Consider the following 21,578-nt stretch of genomic DNA (forward strand, 5'->3'; position numbering starts at 1 on the left):
AAATCTAAAATCTTTAATTATACACCCCCCTTTTAAATATCACTGTCAAAATCATAAAATCCCTCACAAAATTCGGATTCTACCCTCTGCATGACTGCAGTCCCAATCTAGATGCCCTCTGCAGTGTTGGGGAAATCTTCAAAATATCCTGTTCTTGTTTTCGATCTCTGCAGCAATATTTCCTTTCTTCATGAGAACACTGCGAGGACAGGCTTCATAACTCTGTCAGGTGGTAAGTGTTATGGAAAGTCAAACATTTCAGATGAGGCTGAACCTTAGCCCACCCGGATGAGTCTAATTTTGATCTTTGGCCTCTAGCTTCATCAAAGCTAAACTCTGAGTTCCTGAAATGTCACAGTTGCCACCCACACACCAAATAATGGATGGCTACAGACGCTATGCGCCTGTCTCAAGAGATAACAACTAAAGTCAACATAAAGATGGTAGCTTATTTTTCCTCTCTAATTCCTCCCTGTGTGGGCCTCTCTGAATTGCCTGGAGAGCCCTGGGCACAGAAGGCATATTGCAGGATGTGTGCTATAGTAACACGGGTGGCCAGTCCCGTGTGTCATCCTGCTGTTCATGCACAAATCAGTAGCGTGCTACCTGTGCTACCTCTGCTACCTGTGCAGCACGTCCTGCATCTTTTCACTAGCAGCTGCTGGCGAGGAATCTCCTGTTCTTCCTGGTCTCATCCCTAAAACAGCACAATCCCACAAAGCAGTCATTGCCAGCCTGGGTTTAGTGTCATGTTCTTTTCTTCTGGTGCCCTTGCATCCTTCTACTCCTTCCTGCTCCTGCTTCTCTCCTGCGACACTTTTCCTGTTGTTTCTCCATTGCTTTGCTATTTTAGTTGCAATTGCTTTGAAGAAATGGATTTTACGCTCCCCACTCTGAAGACACAGGCAAGATTACATGGCAAAGTCACTGGAATCAGGCTCAGAAACTGAGGGCGTTTCTAGGAAATACACCACCAAAAATGTGTGGACTTCCCACCATACTCAGGTCCTTTAATTAGTAGGCATATCATAGAGGTCTAAAATCTGTTGGCAAATCTCTGTCACAAACCTGCTGAGAGACCACTGTCATATCCCTCTCTGTTGTCTCTTCTGATCACTGCCTTCTCTATTTGCACTGCCTTTTCTCCAATGTGTTTTGGAGTCCCACTTGTAGATACTCTCTGTTGTAAAGGTCAGGGAATATGGGAAATCTGGGTGCCTCCTCTAATGCTATATACAGCTCCCAGATGGCCCAGGTTATTCATAAATACTTGTATTATGATAGAGCCACAGGCACTGTCCGGACTAGTACACGAGCTGCTATGGTAGGTACTATGGCTAATTAAATAAAGACTGCCTTCCTGCCTCACAGCAGCACCCAATTAGTCTACAATCAGTGTTCCGGACTTTTACAAAAGCCTTGTGACACACCAGGCCCTGGAGCTGTCTTCAGAGATGTCCTACACCGCTTCAACACACAGAACAGGATAAATGGGGAGGTCTCCCTCCCAGAATCCCTTACTCAAAAATCAGGTAGTTTGATTAGAAGCCACACCCGCCTTCTGTATTTTACCACGTCACTTAGGTTATCCAGTAACTTGAAGGTGTCTGGCAAGAATGCAGTTGTTCCCTGTGTGACATGTCAACATGACATTGTAGGATCGGGGGGAAAGGGATCCATCCGAGCCACTGAGCTCTGAACCAAGCTCCGTGGCTCATTTCAAATGGCTGTGGTTAGAAAATGACATGAAAGGCCTTTCTTTGCTAGCAAGAACATGATAATTTCAGCGCTCTCAAAATATAAGATTGTTAAGAGAGGTGGGTGGGAAAATCTGTGCGGCCAGACTGAAGGTGCATTTGCTAAGTAAAAAAGGGAAGGAAATAACTTTGGATTTCAAATACTCCCTGTGCTTTCACGCTTTGTCTTGGCTATTTTGATTACAAGCTCCTCAGTGCAACGAGCGTTGCTTACTCTTTGTATTTGAACAGTGCCCAATATATCGGCTCTCCACCTTGCTGGGGGTATTCTGCCCCATAACAAACAAAAAATGAGGAAGAACAAGTAACAACAGTAGAGAATAAAGCAAATCATGAGCATGAGACTTCTTTAAAAAAAGGCTGTCCCCATCCTGCCCCTTCGCTGAAGAATGTGCCAATCCCATGACAATAAATAACGATTGCCATGCACAACGTCAGAGGATGCATAGCACAGTCCTCAGCCAGCTACCCCCCAGTGCTTCTGCAGGATGTCTTGTACGGCACAGGTTTATCAGCCTCCCTAGTGCTATTCATTACAGACACAAAAAATGCCATTTTATCCCACCTAGAGGAATCTTTATGGCCATTATACGAGTCCTGTGTGTTGTTTGTATTCAGCCAAGCAAGGAAGTTCCCACTTGTAGTTAATCTGGCCTCTCACCAGGAGGGTTACTGATGAAAACTGAATATGGTTACTACCTTAGGACTGTTCGGTAGCTTTTCCTCATGAATTGGCAATCATAACACAAGGAATCATCCTTGCAAATTGCACGATTGTGGGCCATCATAGTGAAAGAGTCACGGGTGGAAGGGATGCAGCGACTGAGCATACCCTTGGAAATGCAGCCTCTGCTAGTCTGGGTAAGACACAGAGCTGGGATGGCAGGAGCTGGGAGGCTGTCACTCCTGCCCATGACACTGCCTGCACTATGGACACGGCGCTTCAGAGACACCAGGATTGCAGCAAGTCATGAGCATCGCCAACCCTGAGATTCTTTCTCTCCCCAGAAAATAAACTAAACCCCGTTTCATTTTCCTGGCAGGTTCTTGCCATCAGTGAGATGCCAGTTCTTGCCCTACATGTGCACTAAAGCCCCGGATCCCTGGGCAGCCGCAGCAACACAGACTTTTCTTTCTTTGTGAAAAACACTTGCCATAACTCTGGCCCAAGCAGACGACCAGACCTGAAGGCTGGTGGTCCCAGGCTCGGCACTTCTGCCGCGGCACTGACACACAGAATGTGAATGACAGACGGTAATAAGAGCTCACCAGGGATGTGCTGATATGCGAGCTGGACAGGGGAGATAAAGACCATCGCCTTCAGCAGCTGGGGAGAGCAGAACGTGCTAAGTTCTTTGTGCTGGGATTTACATGGTATCATCCTGAGCGAAACACTAATGAATGAGACAGGGCAACAGCGGTGGTTTTGACAAAGGAAATTCACGTGTCATTGCAAAACGCTTCAGTCAGGTGGGAGATGAAACTTCATGTAAGGCCATGTCTGCACCACGGAAACTGCTGTTTGACGTGTAGTCAAACCTCCACCCTGGACTCCTCATCAGACAGCCGCCCTTCCTCTCGGGCTGGTTTTTACAGTGCCTGTCCTGCTAGCGGACTGATGATCAACAGTGGTTTGATCACCTCAGCTATCAAATACCTCATGGCTATCTTGCGCTTTTCCTTCCTATATCTTATGGAAGAAGAATATTAAACATTGTACTGAATGTCTCTTCCATTTAGACTGGAAGTTTGTTTAGGACAAAGATGAACTTATTCGCTATATATGTGTACAAGATTGGGGTCCTGCCATCCTTGCTGCAAGGGGCAGATGTGGTCAGGAAAGGGATGGCTGGGAAAGGTAATATCATTGTCGGTCAAAGCCTAATTCGGTGTGGATTATGAGTCAGAGCCCTTTGGTGTAGCTATTTTAAGCATGATTTTATCAAGCAAAGCTGTGGGCCTCTGCTGCTAGGAATTTTTTTATTATTTTTTTTTCCCAGTAAATGTTCCTTTTCTTTCCAATTATTCTGGCTGTGCAAGGGGCTGCAATGCCTCCGTCCGCAGTTTTCAAACTTCACCTCCAGGGGAGAGCAGAACCGCTTGTGAGTGAACCGCTTTAAACACAAGCAGGCTCAAACCATCCGTACCAAATATGTTTGAATTTTGCCTCACGCTAGTGCCCCCCTGAACCACGTCCTTCGCCCACAGACCTGGCTTGGCTTCGGGAGCTATAGAGCTTGAGGGATTTCACAGGGTCTGTGGTGTTTTGTGAGACAAGAACTGCTGCCTTTCTTAGATACACTGCAAACGAAGGTGAGCCTTCATGGTGCTGGTGTGTAAACAGGCCTCGCTACAGGACCTTCATCTAAACATCCTCCTCCCCAGTATTAGGGGTGAGGTGTCTGACTCAAGGAGACGTCACCAATTTGAAGTCAAGGGAAATGCAGAAAGCCAGCAGTTACAATGATCTGGTGACCAAGCCCACCTCTGAGACCCTCCTCTCTACAAATCATTTTTCTCATTATTTGGAAAACATTTCTTCCACGTCTGATGGAACAATGCTTGTTCTCTCCCTTCCCCCCGCAACAGGCAGAAATGACTCACAAACTAACCGTGCTGTCAGATGTAAACAAACAAAAAAACCCTGATTCTTCTTCCTTTCTGCTTTTTTTGCAGAGATAAAAATGTCAAGTATTACTTATAACCACTAGTAGATAAAAAGAGAAACACAAAGGTATGGATTTTAAGATGTCCTCTGAAACCAAGCAGTTTTCAAATAAATGTGAATCTCCACCCTTTAAAGTATTTCTAGTAGCTGCGATTGATGGCAATTTGTGGCCACTAATGTCTTCGGAAGGAGTGCTGTTTATTTAATTATCGTCACTTCTTTATTATAGGGTTATGGGGAAAAAAGTCTCACAAGTGAAACAACATTATCTTTACTTTCTCTTTGCCCTACTAGTTTTTACTATTTTCAAGGTACATCAAACAAACAAATAAAATGAGGTCTGATCCTAAGGTGGAGTGTGTACCATTAGCTATTTAAATTATATTACAATCAAATGAAATTATTAAAGAATAAACCGAATTCCCTCCCAACGCAGTGATGACAAAAGCCTTTTGAAGGGAGTAGCTTTGCAGTAAACTCCTTCTGTGCACGGATTAAACGCCTCAGCAGCACGCAGCTCTTGAGAACACTTTATTGCTCTGTGCATACACGCATAGAATATAAATTATTGCTTAATTATGTACTGTTCCAGCAGAAGCAGCTTGCAGCATCACCAATAGGTTGCAGAATAGGAAGGGGTTTACTGGAAAATTGCCCTTATAAAAAAAGCTGAGATGGAAAGAGAAGTCTGACTGGGTGATGGAGATTTAGTGCGGTGTCCTTGTGAGGCGATAAACCCACCTGGGTTGGAACTTAATACATTTTTATTTTATACTAAGAACCGGCGTAAACTGTGGGGTCTATAGCGGTGCTATGCTATTGCATTATAGCCACTGTCAGAATGCGGTTTGCATTTGGCCTTTGGCCTCCTACCTCAAAATGTACCAACAGCATCCATACCCCACCAGAGCTGGACATCTGCTGCGTGTTCCTTCAGCAGCGGTGCCTGTCTATTGAACTGCCGCTGCACAAGCCGTAATATGTTATGGCATCAGAGGACCATGTATCCTCTGTCACAACTGCAAATACTTAATGGGTACCATCCTTAGGCTCATATAAATCAATATAGTATATGGAACAATATTACAGCAGTCAAGGGCTGATCTCCAGTTTGCCGTGCTGGTACAATTGACAGTCAATCTATATTGCACGTTATAGCACCCCGCAGATTTGCACATGGTGACATTTCTGCTGCCACATCCCACAGCGCATGGGACTGCACCAGGAGTGGATCCCCATGCTGTGCACTACAGCAGCCAGCGAGCACCAGCTATGAGCAAGCACTCTCTGATGATAGGGGTTGGCACGGAAGGCAAAGGCAATACGACTTAGCTAAAGGCACTTTGTTTTGATAAAATGGACTAGGGAGAAATAGGGGAGTTGATCAAAGCCCGAGTTGAATAGCCCCCTGATTACTTTAGCAATGGTGATTCCTATGACCCCCCCAAAATAACCTAGCAATAATAAAGTGACTTGACTACAGCCATTAAGCAAACATAACAGCTCGTGAACTTGCAGCCACAACAGAGGAAGCTGCAAAAATTTTGCCAGTTGTAGTAGTGCGATGTGGTTCGGTATTTTACTGGGAGCAGAAGGGAAAGAAAGGAAGAAGATCTCTTAATGTCAAAATGAAGAAACATCGTAATCAAAGGTTAGTGAAATTATCCCATCGCTGTGCTGGCAAGAACCTTGCTTGGCAACATGCAAAGGCTGCCGGCAGGTTTCTTTCATCCCCTGCAGTAGGGACCTCCCAGGATGGCCCAGGCAGAGGCTAAAAGATTAAATGGAAAGGGGCACTGGAGGTCTGAGCAAACTTGAGGGACTCCATCACATCTTAGATTTTCCAGATGACAAGACACAGAAGTTTAGTATCAAACTGTACCTCAGGCAGGTGCTTCCCAGCCTAGCACTTGACAGAGCTGAAGAGAAACTTACGGGGCCAGGTTAGGTTTGCCTTGCACACGACATCTCCCATAGCATGAGGAATCCATTCACCATATTGCATTTGGTCTTTTAACAACCAGGTCATTTTGCCTCTCTCCAAGTAAGGACTTTTTCTTCCAGTCAAAAAACTGAACCTCTCTCAGACGGAATTTCAGAAGGAGCCTCAGAGGGTTTGTGTAATCTTTCTTTTGTAGGAAAACTTAAATTGCTGAAAAGTCTTCACACAGATGTTCTTCAAGACAAGTGAGACTGGAGAACAGACACAGCACAAACAACTTCAGTGCAGCCTTCTTCCACGCTGCCTAGTGTGTGCCACTAAAAATATTCTTAGAGGGAATTCTTTCAGGGCTGAAAGGGTAGAGTTACTCGCATGCCTTTTTAATCCTTTTCTTTGCTGAAGGCACTATTAAAGAAGACATTGGGAGCCCTGGGTGATGGTGGTGGCTACCTGATTCGGATATTTCCCCCTTCAGGTGTTGGAGAGAAGCCTATCCGTTCATTTTTTCAAGTGACCAAAGGACTCCGGTTGTCCAACTTTTTGTTGTTTGTACTGAATGATGTGAACTAAGGATCTTTGCTGCAAAAGGCTCCAGGCCCTATTACTCTTTCCCTGAGCTGACCTGCCAGGAACAAAAAAATCCTTTCTGTATGTGCTAAGTTGTTTGCATGCCTGGCATCAAAAAGGAAAGACTGTTGCACATTTAACAGAAGAAAGGGTAATACTGGCATGATTTGCTGGACAGGAAGAATTCTTTATTGAGATATAAGTTATTGAGATATAATAGCCAGAAATCAAAATAAGATGTAATTGTCTTGCCAACAAGGACCACTAGATGCAGCCCACCCCTGTGAAATCTACATCATTCATGTTGCTTGCAAGCAATAAACTACCCTGACCCCTTCATTACTCCCTTAAAGGGTCACATGCTGAAATCTCCTATCCTGTTGCAGATTAAATACCTCTGCAGCCCACACAAGCACATTAGCACGACTCATCTCTGTAACCCCTGAAAGAGCCAGGTTGGGCAGAAACAAAGAAGGCCCCGCTCATCTAGTTTTTGCCAGGTCCAGATCTTTTTCTGTGGAATTTCCAGTGGCCGGTTGGACTTTTTCCAGGCAGCTTAGACCAAGCAAGCGTAGCAGTGATTTGTCCAAGGGGAATGTTGTTTTTCTAAGTTGACAACCTGAGGAGACAAAAAGGTGAATCTAAACCTTGCTTCAGTCTCTCCATTTAACAAGATCTGCCACACACAGAAATTTACTCCCCTTTCTCTCTGTAAAGAATTCTTCCTGCCTAGCAAATCATGCCAGTATTACTCTTCCTTCTGTTGCATGTGCAACAGTGTTCTTTCCTTTTTGATGCCAGGCATGCAAACAACAAAGCAAACGTCTTTTTTGTTTTTTCCAAAAAACAAACCCAATAATAAATGCCAGTTTTGTTTTCATTGTCTTCCTTTGGCCTTAATACATCTTGCCATTGGAATTCAGAAGCCAGCAACTGATCAAAGACCTGGTGACATTATTAAGGGATAAGGAACAACCACAGAATTTTAAAATATACATAACTTGTTTCCCAGGGCTGTGCATGGGAAAGCCTTTTGTATTTCTATTGTATCTGTCTCCCCTACTTTGCTTCTACTTTAATTCACCTTCTGTCAGCCTCCCAAAGACCTACTGACATCCCTGAGAAGCAAAGTAGATTGCATGCCCTTCATAGACTATACTAGGTTTTCTCGTACCTTCTCTCGTAACTCTAGAAGGTACTGGTGCTTCTGTCAGTACATCCCATCCTGGTGCGGGAGAAATTACAAGCCAGTATAGCTGACTTAAAATGAACACACACAGGAATATGAAGATTTCTTTTTGCTGAAAAGCCCGAGTGAGCTGACTCCTTAATTTACTGTATGCTCGGTTCAGGGAGACTGATTTGAGTGAAGACTGAAAAACAATGAGTTTATAGGTACACATACACTACTTGCCCTGTCTTTTCCTCCAGACTCCTCCAGACTATGAGATCTCTGCACCTCATCACGAAGCCTTTCCTCTCTTTCTCCTAAATGCCAGTGCTCTTCTGTGACCAGCTACAAGGTTGCAGGAATTGGTTGTGTTGGTATTTCTCCCCCAGTGTGCAAATGCACGTCTAGGAGCATCAGAAACGAGCCACAGGAAAAAAAAAATCCAACTTATTTGAAGGTTGACTTTGAAGTCAGCTGATAATGTTTCCATGGAGATCAAATGCTATGCAGTTGACAATGAATTCTCTCACTGTGCCTTTCCTTCCAGGAAAAAAAAAAGAAAAAAAAAAAAGACCTCTAAATGACTACACACTGCAGTACAGCTGTGTTACTGATTTGAAAAAAAAAAAAATTTCTATATCCCACCCCACCCCCATTCTCTTATGGAGGTGTTAACTCCTAGGTTCCGGCTTTTCAGAGCTAGGTCTGATGGTATTGACCTAAAGAATCAGCTAAATTCCTCAGGTATTGCAAAAAAATAGCATCTCATGAAAATAATATTCTGTGAGAAGAAGGACATAACTCTGCTTTTGAACTTATGCTGTAGGGGATGCAAAGATGGGTATTATGATTCCCCTTGAAGAGTATTGCAACACAAAATTTTAAAAGAACATTTCAGTGGCAGGTACACAGTGACGCACAGAAGCCTGTACAGTGAAAGTAGGTGATCTTTCATATTTCCAGAGAGTTTGCTATTTTGTTTTCAAAATGGGTGCCAGCATTAATAAATAAATGTAAAATGTGTTCTCAGTGCACCACTAAACATAGAGAAGTACTAGAAGTAAAGACTTAACACGCTACCCCAGCTCTGCCTTTTAAGCATAATGTGTGGTGAGCCTTGTGCAGTCCGCTGAGCAACTGTTTGCTAGCTTGGAAACGCTAAACAGGCCACCTTGACATCATATTAAAGCCTCAAAAGATGGTGAGGGGGATGTATGTCAATGTCTATTTTTGGAGTAAAAATAGGAAATTAGATAACATCCAAAAGGAAAGTGATACTAATTTGTAAAGGGTGACTACTAACGTTTAGTTGGTCAGGATGAAGAAGCACCTCCGGTCCTATCCATGTATATGGGCTGGATATGTATATGTCCGGTGGACCTATATCCATATATATATATATATATGTATGTGGACATGTATCCATCAGTGTCCAGGTTTTGAAATACATAAGAAAAGAAGAGCCACTCTTTAGGCCCCAGAGACATAGCCTAAAACCGGACCAAAGAACATGACCTGCAGCCCCATCTGTGAGGGGTACCAGAAGCTGTGTAGGAGAGAGCTGTTTGAAAAGAGGGAATGACAAATCCTGAAAGTGAGGGAAAAGTCTATTTTTAAAACCAGGCTAACTCTTATTATATTAATATGCAGCGCTCAGCCTCGTTACTTTACTGCCTGATGGGTACTGAGGCACAAAGCCTGCATGGCTGCTCCGGGTTCAGGATCTCATCACAGGTCCATAAAGACCTTCATCAACTCCTTTTCTGCCTTTCCCAACACCCTTGTAATGTGTTTGACGGTTTTAAACAATCAAGAGCCTTAGAGAGGCTTAAACATTTAAAACCTATTAGCACTGTACATTAACTCAAGTTCATTCCAATTCGAGGCCTTAAATCACTTTAGAGCATAATGCAAAATTTAACCAAAAGCACAAGTAGGAACAAGAGCCTAGTCTGCGGTGCGGGAGGCATGGCAGAGCGGGGACTGACCTTGTCGTGCTGGGGTTTGTTTCAAAGACTTTCATAACCAATTTATGGCATCTCTTGATACAAACCAGCCTTTGTCTCCATCTGGAGGTCAATCCACATAAATAAGTTCTTACAATGGTCTGCAAGGAGTTTTGCTGAATTCTTAAATTCTCTGCAGTCATCACTAATTTAGTATCTCTTGCAGGATTAAAACACGATCAGCACCTCATTTTTCCCAGTGATCCAACTTTTTTTGAATTATAAATACTTTTCAAACTGGCAAAAGGTATTATGCCCTGGTGAAAACTGCATTTATGCCAAGCTTCACAGCTCACATTACAGCCACTTATTGTAGACCGCAGTTTTTGTAAAGGTCACATGCTGTTGCTTAAGATCTGTATGCATACACTTCTGCACATACATGTGCATTTCACTTGCCTTTCCATATGTAAAAAAAGATTTTATGTAAGCTATCTAACGCTATTTTTTGAGGAAAGAAGCACAAGACATTGGATTTTCAAAGAATAATGTTGTGGAAAAGAAAAAAAGTAAACATGGTCACAGAAAATATCTTCAGTCTTCAGTGTTGTGATTGATCATGTCACTACTGAAGAATGGGTAGAGACCTTGATCATTAGTGAGAAACAGAAATCCTAGGTGCCCTGTGAGACCCAACATATTTCCACATGAACTCCGAAGAATGTCTTTTAGTTTCTCTTTTTGTTTATCTTTTTCTTTGCCTCCTCTTGGCAGCTGCTATGAAGGTACTTCGTAACTGCCTAGGAGATGTCAATCACAGAGCTTTGCCTTACACTTGCTGTATTAAATTGCTCCGGTTTTGTTTCTTAAATTATTCATCAGCGGAATGATTATTTTGAGATGGCAGGACCACAGTTGTGTAGAATAAACACTCTTATTTTCTACCGCTATGTGCTATTTTCAAAGTACAGTGAGTTAAATTTGGGACTCAAATGACTCAACAGCTGGTAACGATCCATGGCTGCAAACACACAGATGCCTCAGTTGTCATCTACTAACATATGCACAGCGCGGGCGAAGGAAGCACAGCACACAGGCTTGAGGATTTTGGAGACGAGACTCTCCATGGAGGCGAGGAGCGAAGGAGGATACAGACGTGTGCAGCACATCTGTACCGACAACTGTGCCGCACGGGCTCCCAAGCCCTGTTTTGAAGTCCCCCTTTCTGATGGGGTTTGCGTCCCTCAGTATCAGCCTGGTCGTCAGCTCCCGGACACAGCAAGTAGTGCTCTGGTGGCTGCTGGGCTCTAGCACACACGTTGGCACAAACCTCTGAGTGTGTCCTTGTCCCCCCGGCACCTGGCGACAGACCCGCATGAAGCGTGGCATGGCTGGGGCAAGAGAAGGTGACGCAGTGAAAAACGGTCAGCCCGTCCCTCCGGCTGTGGGGATAATAAAGCAGTTTGTTGACCTACCCCTGGAATGAGGGAAGGAATACTTGGGAAATATTTCTGAGAAGGGAGGAGGATGGAAATGATTTATAAAAGGTTGTTTCTCCCTGGATTAGAATACAAAAGCAGAATGCACTCATACATTCCTAAGTGGGTTGTTCTTTATTTCTTTAATAAACATCCTTTCTGCGTATCTGAAATAAAGCGTTACACTGTGCCAGCACACCTGCATAACTTTATTTTTTCTTCCCTCTCACACATCCTTCCTGCCTGCTTATCTCTGCCGCAGCAGCCAGCCCTGGAGAGAATAGGTGGTGTTCACCTCTGCTGTGGGAAAAGGTTTGAAGCTTTTGTAACCCTGACATAAGCCCTGTGAGTACGGATGGGCTGCAAAGAGCAATGTCTCCCCAGCACTCTTAGGTGGGTCAGAAGAAACTCAAATCTGCGGGAGAAGAGGAGCTAGCAAATGGTGCTTGAATCCCCCGTATTGGCAGATGATCACCGGAGAGGAGGGAAGAGGAGAGGATGAAAGAAATTCCTGATGTTTCTGAAAGCAAATGCTAGGACAGAAAATCAGAGAGGGAAAACTCCATAGCACGGCTGTATGTGTACAGCAAGGCTTTCAGGCCTTTCAGTGCCAGCAAAAAAGAGAATTTCAGACTCCCAAGCAAAGCCCCAAGCCCAGTAGGTCATGCAAAAATGTTGCCAGACAAAGACAAGAAATGAGCTGCTATATGAGACTACAGATCATTTTATTATAGATCTGCATGGTGAAGCTAAATCACATGAATAAGGGCATTTAGCAGCTGGAATAATTTCCAAATAGACTAATTAGAGACTGAATTATTAATGGTAAAATTTATAATTGGCTCAAAGCAAGGTTACAGTAAGAAACACACTTGACTTTGCAAAGAATAATGAATATTTGCAAGGCTAGTAAAATTATATGCTTCTCTAAGGAAACTGTTAGCAAACAGGGAAAAAACCCTAAAGTGATCCTGAAGTGCATGTCACAAGACAAAACTGGCAGAGACCAGATAAGAGTGAAGAGAACAGGTAAAACAGTAAACAAGTGCAGAGATGATTTACTGCATTTATTTGCAGTAAATTTGGAACAAAATGAGACAACACAGAATTCTCTCCCTGAAGGGCTTCCTTGTTAGGCATGCAGTAAAACCCCTAACTATTTCACTGAAATGTGTTCTCAATACAAATTACAGACTCACGAAAGGAAAATACATGAATGTGCAGCTGAAGGACAGAGCTCTGATAAGGATGATAAAATGCCATTCTTTGTGGGTCTTTTAATTCATTTACAAAGGCAAGGGATGTAGCTTCGGCCAGGGATGTAATTTTGGCCAGGGATAATTTTGTGCTGAAGAAAGTACAGGAACAAGATATTGGAAGTGCCATTTTATATTTCCAGCTGGGACAAGGGACAGCAGTTCAGCAGGGATGCGGGTGCACCAGGTAGAGAAGGGGAGGATGAACCACTGCCGAAATGCTGTAGGGTGACACCATGGGGCAGCCCTGCCACCCACCTTCCCCGTGGCAGGCACTTGATGAGGGGGAAACGGGTTCTGGAGCATTTAGGTACAAAGTCAGCCCTGCCCTCAAAACTAGAAATAAAGGAAGGCCACGTGATGTTTCAAAACAGCTGACTGAAATCAAATCAGAGATGAACTAGGAAAACAGCAGGCTATCAGAGATTGTCTTTAAAAGCTGATATTATAAAGCAAGTACAAGAACGGAAGGTGTGGTGAGGTTGGGTTTGCGTGGTTGTGGAAGGACAATCAACTTAGCAGAATCCGAGATGCTGAAACAAGAAAATGAATGCACTGGCGAGCAGGTGGCAAAGCCAATAGTTAGATGGATATATAGCTTGTCTGCTTATCATGATACAGGAAATAAACAACTTGATGAAGAACTGAAAGGAGGGGTTCCTGAAGATACAGGAATTTGCCTTGGTAGTGTTGCCAGTGTGCCAATTCATAGCATCCCAACTCTTCAAGGCTGGAAGTAAAACTGAAATTTGACCTTGAGCTGGCAATAATATTACCTGCTGTTGAGGGAGTAAAGACACAAACCAAATGAATTGACAGGTTTGCCACGATAATAAAACCAAACAAGTCAAGTATTTGGACATATTCAAAAGAACTTCTGAAAGCCAGAAAATGGGTGCGCTACTTCCTGGGAACTGAACTTCAAAAAGCAAAGGCATGGTTTTGGTGCAAGTAAATATACTTTGGTCAAATCACAATATATAAAATACCCAACATGCATTTCTTCAAGTAGATTTTAAACTGAATTCCTTTTTGACTGATACTAAGTACTTGATGTGCATGAAAGCATCAGTTTTGCCACAGGACTCTGACATTTGGAAGTAGTGTTACAGCTGCTTCTAAGGTTCCAGAAATTATTATAAAATTGCAAAATTACTGAATGACATGCCCAGTATGGAGCTTTTACCGGTGCACAGATTTTCATAATTTGCACGTAGAGAAAATGCAAGAAGCTGCAAGAGGATGTGCTTGGAGTCATGTATAATTTGAGTATGACCCACTTCTGTAATAGAATTAAATAGTCTCAAATAAGATGCATAAAATGAACCAGTCTTAGTAAAACTAAAGAGCACAATTCCAAACAGAATAACTCTCCAAAAGAGAAACTCTCCCACCTTGCAGGATAAAAATCATACTGACAAAACTGAAATGAAACTACTGCAGATAGTGCAACTCTGGGTACAGGACGCTATGCAATAGGTACCATCATGCAAAATGAAGTCCAAAATACTGAACAGAATTTGCAGTATCCATCTGGGTCCATACAAGATGAGGGACTGAAAAAAAATCCTACTGTGGTCAGACAAATGCTGTTGTTCAAGATAAGGCATCCAAGTACAAATTCTACAATAAATACAGAAAATTATGCAAAAGACCTTGGAAGCCATAAGAGACCTGGGATTGCTGTTGATACAGATACATTTGAACTAAACAGGAAAGATAAATTATTAATAATTTTTAACTTGTTACAAAACATACTGAATAACAGTGTAAAACACACTCGAAATCACAGTTTACATGTCCTGGATTCCAGATGAGCTAATACCAGATAACGGCCTGCATTTCACAAATGACTTATTTCAGCAATTTGTCTGAGAAATTAGATCAAGTACACTAAAGTAAGTCCTTATTAGGCACTGCCACATAGGCCAGCAAGAAGACTGTTTACCAGAGGTCCAAGGAAACCACGTCCGGTCCTGTTAGATTATCACAGCACATTTCTCAGTGCTCCATTGAGATTTGCCGTTCAAAAATTATGGGCAATAACGGACAAAACCCATACATATGGTAAGCCAGGAATGTTTAATTATTGCAGAAGAGCTATTTGTCTAGAAACTAAAACGGAGCAAATGGTACAAACGTAGCCAAGACAAGCAGCATTGCAAATGGAAGGGAAAGTTAGATTTCAGGCTGATTATATATCTACCAATTTAACACAGTCTCCTCTCATCTGCAATGAGGTCAGATGTGATAAGCCTCCCAAAGCATTTTTCCTGTTATTGGACCCGAGAAAAAGCTAAGGAAAACTAAGAGCCACTACGACTCCATGCATTTTGAGGACACGTAGGATGATATCTTGACAGCATTTATGCCATGACAGAAATAACGAGTTTGTCTTCAAACACTGTCCAGCGATAAAAAGGGTCAAACTGTAGAAGGAATAGCTATGTAACGTATGACACAGTCTGAAAACGCTGATAGCTACTGACATTTAGATTAGAAGGCTTTTGTTGTGTTTTTTATTTACTGACTACTTCAGTTTGTAGATGTTACTTTATGCACATTTGCTGTTAAAAGAAATCAGGAAAGGTACAGCAGTTGCACTGACTTGTGCAAAACAAGGAGAAGAGTAACCTTTTGTAGCCCTGATCCACCTGTCTATGCTGGAGCAGAAAATAAATTTGATCTCCTCCCAACACATCTTTATTAATAATATCACACATCTTGACAGAATTTGGCAGATAAAATAATCTGGTGCCTCTCATTTCAATTAGTTTCAGATTCCAGCTGCTGGATCTTGTTATTATTTTGTCTATTCAGTCAAAAAGCTTGCTACTATCAGATGGCTTCTCCTTGCATAGGTACTTCCACACTGTGTTCAAGTCAATTATAAACCCGTTAAACAGTTTCAAGCAATTGGCTTTTCATGGCATGCTGGTTTTCTTGTTTTTCAGACCTTGAGTCATTTTTGCAGCTCTTCCACAAACCTCTCCCAATCTTTCCGCATCCTTCCTTAGTATGGACACCAGATGAGGACGTCCAGAAATAGCTTTGCTTTGCCCAGAGATAACCCCACCTCATGCTCTTATTGCATATTGCCATCAAAACTGGCACATTTAGCAGCTGAGAGCTCCTGTGCAGCTGGATGATCCCAGCAACCGTGATCCCGGAGACCTTTTCAGAGCCACTGCTTTCCGAGAGGCAGCCTCTCATTCTGCGAGAATGACTGGCACTTTTTGTTCCCAGTTGCATGACCTTGGATCTGTCTCCGTTGAAACGCGTATTGTTTGAGCATACCAAAAGATGGCTTTGTAAGCTGTGAGTGACCCATCCTATTATGTATGGTTACACCGAGTCTTATTTCACCTGAAAACTTTTATCAGCCATCTTTCAAATCACTGACAAATAACATTAAACCAATAAGTAATCGCTGCAGCTACACTACAAACTCTACGATATATACGGATAATTTCCAATTAGTAAGCAAGACTTACATAGTTTCTAAGAAATTGAAGTTTTCTGCATTTATTTAGTATAGTCCTAATGTTTTAATCAGAATGTCATGCTGTAGTAAGTTAAATACCACACAGATATCTGAGCATATTACAGTAAGATAGCCACAGTGCAAACCAGGCTTTTAATTACATAAGAAATACCAAGCTAACTTGGCAGACCCATTGCCCACGAAGTACTGACACCCACAACAAACCATTTACTGACATCCACACATAGACCAGTGTGTGCTTGCACAAGGTACTAGCAGACTTCAAATGTGTTTCTGAGCACCGAGAGAGCTAATGTATATCTCACCAGCACCAACAGCACTGGGACATAAATATATGTTACTTGAGCACTTAACTCCTCTCCTGGGACTACAGAAGCTTTCCTGTATTTCACACTCTTAGCTGTGTCACACCACAGCACAGATGAACAGACAACCAAATGCACTGAAGTGATGATCTGCCTGGGGGGCAAAAACCCAGCCAAACAAAAACCACCAGCAGAGGAAAGAGGAGAGAACAGAAGTAGTGCTGTTCACTTTGAGACATTCATTCAGCGCTGTGTTTGGGACTTGACTCTCACACCCTTCATTTCAAGTAACTGTGTGCCATGAAACCGGCCGACGACAGAAAGCTGGATGACATCTGTAGTGAGAAAGGCTGAAACATTACATGGGAAATGTTGGGTGACCTTGAGGGCTGGTGTAGTAGAAGTGGGAAGAAGCTCAAAAGCACAGAGTACCAGGGCATGTACCTGGGGAGTAATAAACAGAACCTCTGCTGTAAATTGGGAGATCATCAGTAGGAAATTACAAAGGAGGAGAAAGGCCTGGATGTTTTATCCAATTGAAGGATGACTGCGGGTCTCCAGTGTGACGCAGCATGAAAAAGGCAAATACAACCACAAAATACTTCAGGCAAGGGATTTCCAGCAGAGAAAGAGAACTGACACATCACTATACGAGGCATTGATCAGACCTTGTTTGGGAACAGTCCTTCTCATTCGTATTTGACAAAGGTGAGTACAAACAAGAACAGAAAGGACTGCTGGACTGATAACTGGTCTTACAGAGAAAAGTCAACAAGAAATAGCGTATGTAGAGTGGGAAAACAGAGGATACTGTTGCTCTTCATAAGTACATCAGAGAAAGAAAGAGACACATAAACTAAAGGTTGTATTTGACTCCAGAACAACTGATGAGGAATAAATATAGGTTAAAATTTTGAGCACAGTTATCCACTTATCAAAGTGTCCTGCTACGAAATAGGATAGTGGTGGGAATAACATTTGCATAATCTTCAGATTTTTACTACTAAGTTTATGGGTGATAGTGTTACTTGCAACAATAGAGCACTGGATTAAACAACTCAGAAGGCCATTTCCAATCCTATGACTTACAGATACTGTTTTGTGATAGAACATGTCACTATGGTTGGGTTATCCTTGATGTACGCCAGAAGGAGCTTGGAACGAAACAGTACAGACCACCGAAAACAACTCTGAAAACATGTTTTCAGTGACTTAGAAAAGGAGGGACATGTGGAAAGAGGGAACACAAAAACAAGAAGGAAAAGAACACATTTCTTCAAACACCAACATCCTTACCTCCCATGAGGAAGAGAAGCCCTGCCACATACTGCATAAGGCCTCGATCCCAACAGCACCCCAGCACCCCGATAATCCATCCAAAGAGGATGATGGCCACAGCCATGCCCATGAAGCCAGCTGTCATCCTGCGCAGATCTGCAGTGGAGAAGACAGAAAAACAGCATGCTCATGAACAGTGATAAATTATCATCATCGGAGGTTCAAAACAGTCTTAATCCAAAATGTTGCCGATCTGCAAGGTCTTCAGTGTGTGTTGGCACTGGATGATTTGAGTAAGAAGGGTTCAGAGGGAGGACAATCCATAAATTAAGGTACTAGCTTGGGCCGGGGAGAGGGTGGAGGTGACCATTTCACCACACAATGAAGCTCAGTGCATATGCACCCAAGTGACTTGTGACAACTTGCTCAGGAATTAGAATTTGTAAAATGGCCTCAGTGCAATGCTGTGCCTAATAGCTCTAGACTCTGTGTACTAGTACAGCGTGGGTTTAGAACCTGCCTTCTTGTCTGCATCTTTTACTCCACTGCATCCAGTGGATGTACCTGCTCAAACTGGTATGGCAAAGCAGTCTCTATGCTTTGTTTCAGCACAGACACGACGGGGGATTTACCTCAGTTCTGACCCCCTGTGTGATCTTGGGCAGGTCACCGAATCCCTCTGAGACATGGCTTCCCATGTGTAAGTTGGGCCATAGTGCCTTGCTGTCCAGTGATGGTGTGTGTGAAAGTCGGTACCTCCAGGATGGTGAGACACCCAGATGTTCTGGTATCAGTGATAATAAATGCACTGCAGGTACACAGCTGGGGCATAGGACACTTTATTGCCCTCTCTTGTATCTAGACGGTGACCTTGTCCGATGATTTTTGGTGAGGACTTTTTTAAGTACTCTAGGGAGCACTGAGAGTAGGAGGAGAGCAGGGGGCTGGAGGGAAGCTCTACAAGCGGGGACTGAGTACTAAATCTGGTACGTGTGTATGTTTGACCTGTATTTGTTTCATAAATAAAGGAAAAAGATTCCTGAGACCTAATGTAAGGAACCCTTAAATGAAGAACTGACTGTATTGCATATTTGCCTTCTGCAAAAACGATGGGACTACTGGGATCCCTCCTCCTGCATGTGCTGGGGAAAAAAAGTCTTCACAGCTGTTTATGATGTAAAATCTGTGCAGGAAGACCACCTGGCAACCAAAATAGCAAGTACTATGAGAGTGAAGACCATCTTTACACCCTCAAATAATGGAACAGATGGGGGCATCTTCACTAACATTTGATTGTTCCCTGTCTCCCCTCATGCACGTATAGAAAGCTTAAGATCTGATTTGTCAAGAGTATACATGCAGGGAAAATTCCAGCCAAGTCAGGTCTCTGAACATTTGTTTCCTTCTTGAAACATTTTTTTTTTTTTTTTGCTTAGCAATGATTTAACTTTCTTTCAAGAAACAGAATGCTTATGACAGGGAGAGGAAGATTTGAAAACTGTGAATCATCCACCAGCCTCTGTGGCAGCTTCTCTCCTTGGCTAGCCTTTGACTGTTTCTCAATTTCTGTTATTTTTCACCCTTTTCCCACAGTGGATCAAAAGGACCCCCAATACCAGCAGTGCACATTCACTGAAATTTATGAACAGTGATAAATTAACATCATCAGAGATTTATAAAAGTTCTTATCCAAAATGCTAAGTGTCCACAAGGTCTCCAAGTGTCCTGGGACAGAATGGTTTGATTCAGTGGAAGGCAGTTTACTCAGGGCTGTGTTCATTATAGCAATACTTATGCAAGATCGAGTTGCAGAACACAACCTCTCCCTTGAAACTATAACCGGTTCCTGTACGTTGTCACTGTTTTTTGCAAGGAATTCCTCTGACAACATAAAGATTACCAGGCCTTCAGCCCACCAATGACCCGGGTCCTTTTAACAAGATACACATCTTAAAATTCAGACTTTTATCTTAGGTTTTGTGGCTGTCCCACCAAAAAACTAAATACAAGCTCCCCACAAAGCATTTGAATATGTTCAAGGAGGTCTGGTGCAGAAAAAACCAACATAGTTCCTCCAGAAAATTGTACTTCCCACAGGCAACCCTAATCCCTGTTCCTTGGGAATTTCTGAGTGCTTTCTAAAACAATCGGTGAATGTTGGTAAGCATCTTTTATGCGTCTTCCTACTTTTCAGTCCGTGAAGGCCTGGGCTCAATTTGAAAGACAGATAAAAACATAAAACGTTTACTCTTTCCTGTGTCATCTTTAATAACAGCACAACACGTCTCTCAGAAGCGCTGCACAGCTGTCTGTGTCAGCTCTACAAAACCCTTCCATTTTAACTGGCGACTGCTGACTCTGGGTAACAGCACTTGCTTGTCCTAATGGAAACATACCCTAACAACCTGCTTTTAATGAGCTGAATTTAAATAGCTTTATTCCTCCGCAAGTTGTCAGTAACTACTCAGACCTAGCCCAATGACTAGCTGATGCAGCCAGTTTTCATAGGTCCCAGGGGAGATCACAAGCATCCCCACATCCTATATACCAAACTAAGGAATGTTTTTTACCCCACTAAAATCAGTGTGAGTTTTGCCATTGAATAGAAGAGTTAAAGTATCAGGACCAAGATTTCTAGGCTCAATTTTGAGGTTTGTTTCACTTGACCTCTCTTCCTGATGGAACCTGAAATTCCCTTTCTAACAACACAGCAAAATCCATCATCATCTTAACTCTGGGCTTACATTATCTCTTGAAAAAAAACAGCCAGAAAGCTAACCTCTGACAGACACTTAATACCACATGCAAAAAAATTCAAAATTGAAATTCTTTATGAAATCTTAGTTCTTGCAAGTTCAGTGGGCTTAGTTTAAGATTGCCACTGCTTAGGCCACTTGCAAATCTGCTCCTCACAAGCCCATCCATTAGGGCTTATCTGAAATAAATAAAATATAAACTTTCTTTTCTGTTCAAAACCATCTTGGCTTTTGTCCTGCCATAACCTTCCTCAAGGGCAGACCTTGCAAATGACAGCTGGGAAAGGGGGTTGCAAAGTTGGTTTCATAAACAGCCTGCACTTGTCCAAGATCATCTTCCAGGTGCTCCTCACCTGTCAGAGGCCACATGAAGCTGAGGTCAGTGCTGGAAACAAGTCTATTCAAAGTGATTCTTTAGTGGGAGAGTACTTAATGTATGTAATCGAATCATTACCCTCAGGCTATTTAGTGAGGAGGAAGCCAGGGAACAGGAGCCTATATTCTCCGAACACAAACCTCTATCAGTGGTACTTTTTATGATTACTGTTCTGTTGGTGTGGTGCTTGACATGGAAAGGACAGCAGAAAAGCAAAGATTTGCACTGTGTACTTGAGGCAATATATAAATTCCTTCTGCTCATTTAGGAGCAGGGGTTGACATATAAATAAACAATAGCTCATCAGTATAAATTGATGGCGTTTTGTCTGAGTTTGATTGGCACTGATAAGACCTTTCCTGAATACATCCTGCAAAGGTAAAAGGGTCATGCTTTGTCATGTAACACCACTTTATGACATTTGAGCACATCCTGGGTTTGGTTTTTTATTTTTCTGAAATTGCTTTTATTTATTTTTAGACTATGAAATGAACGGTTCTTTACACTCTTTCTTTCTTTGAAAAACCTCTCTGAGTAACTACAGCATCTCAGGATCACGGCATGACAATCCCA

At 42.6% G+C, this 21,578-nt stretch overlaps 1 protein-coding gene across 2 annotated transcripts in view; it reads right to left on the minus strand.

Annotated features, from left to right (window-relative positions):
• The window catches only part of TMEM178B (transmembrane protein 178B), a 233,928-nt gene that overhangs the window by 13,954 nt on the left and 198,396 nt on the right, over positions 1-21,578 (minus strand). For both annotated transcript variants that reach the window (XR_010069044.1, XM_063319888.1), the window contains exon 3: positions 17,892-18,029. Coding sequence is in view for 1 of the 2 variants with exons in the window: in XM_063319888.1 (XP_063175958.1) it covers positions 17,892-18,029 (138 nt within the window). In the remaining variant the exon portion in view is untranslated. The remainder of the gene's footprint in view (positions 1-17,891; positions 18,030-21,578) is intronic.

Source organism: Chroicocephalus ridibundus, chromosome 1, assembly GCF_963924245.1.
Source record: "Chroicocephalus ridibundus chromosome 1, bChrRid1.1, whole genome shotgun sequence".
In the NCBI taxonomy this organism is placed as follows: domain Eukaryota; kingdom Metazoa; phylum Chordata; class Aves; order Charadriiformes; family Laridae; genus Chroicocephalus; species Chroicocephalus ridibundus.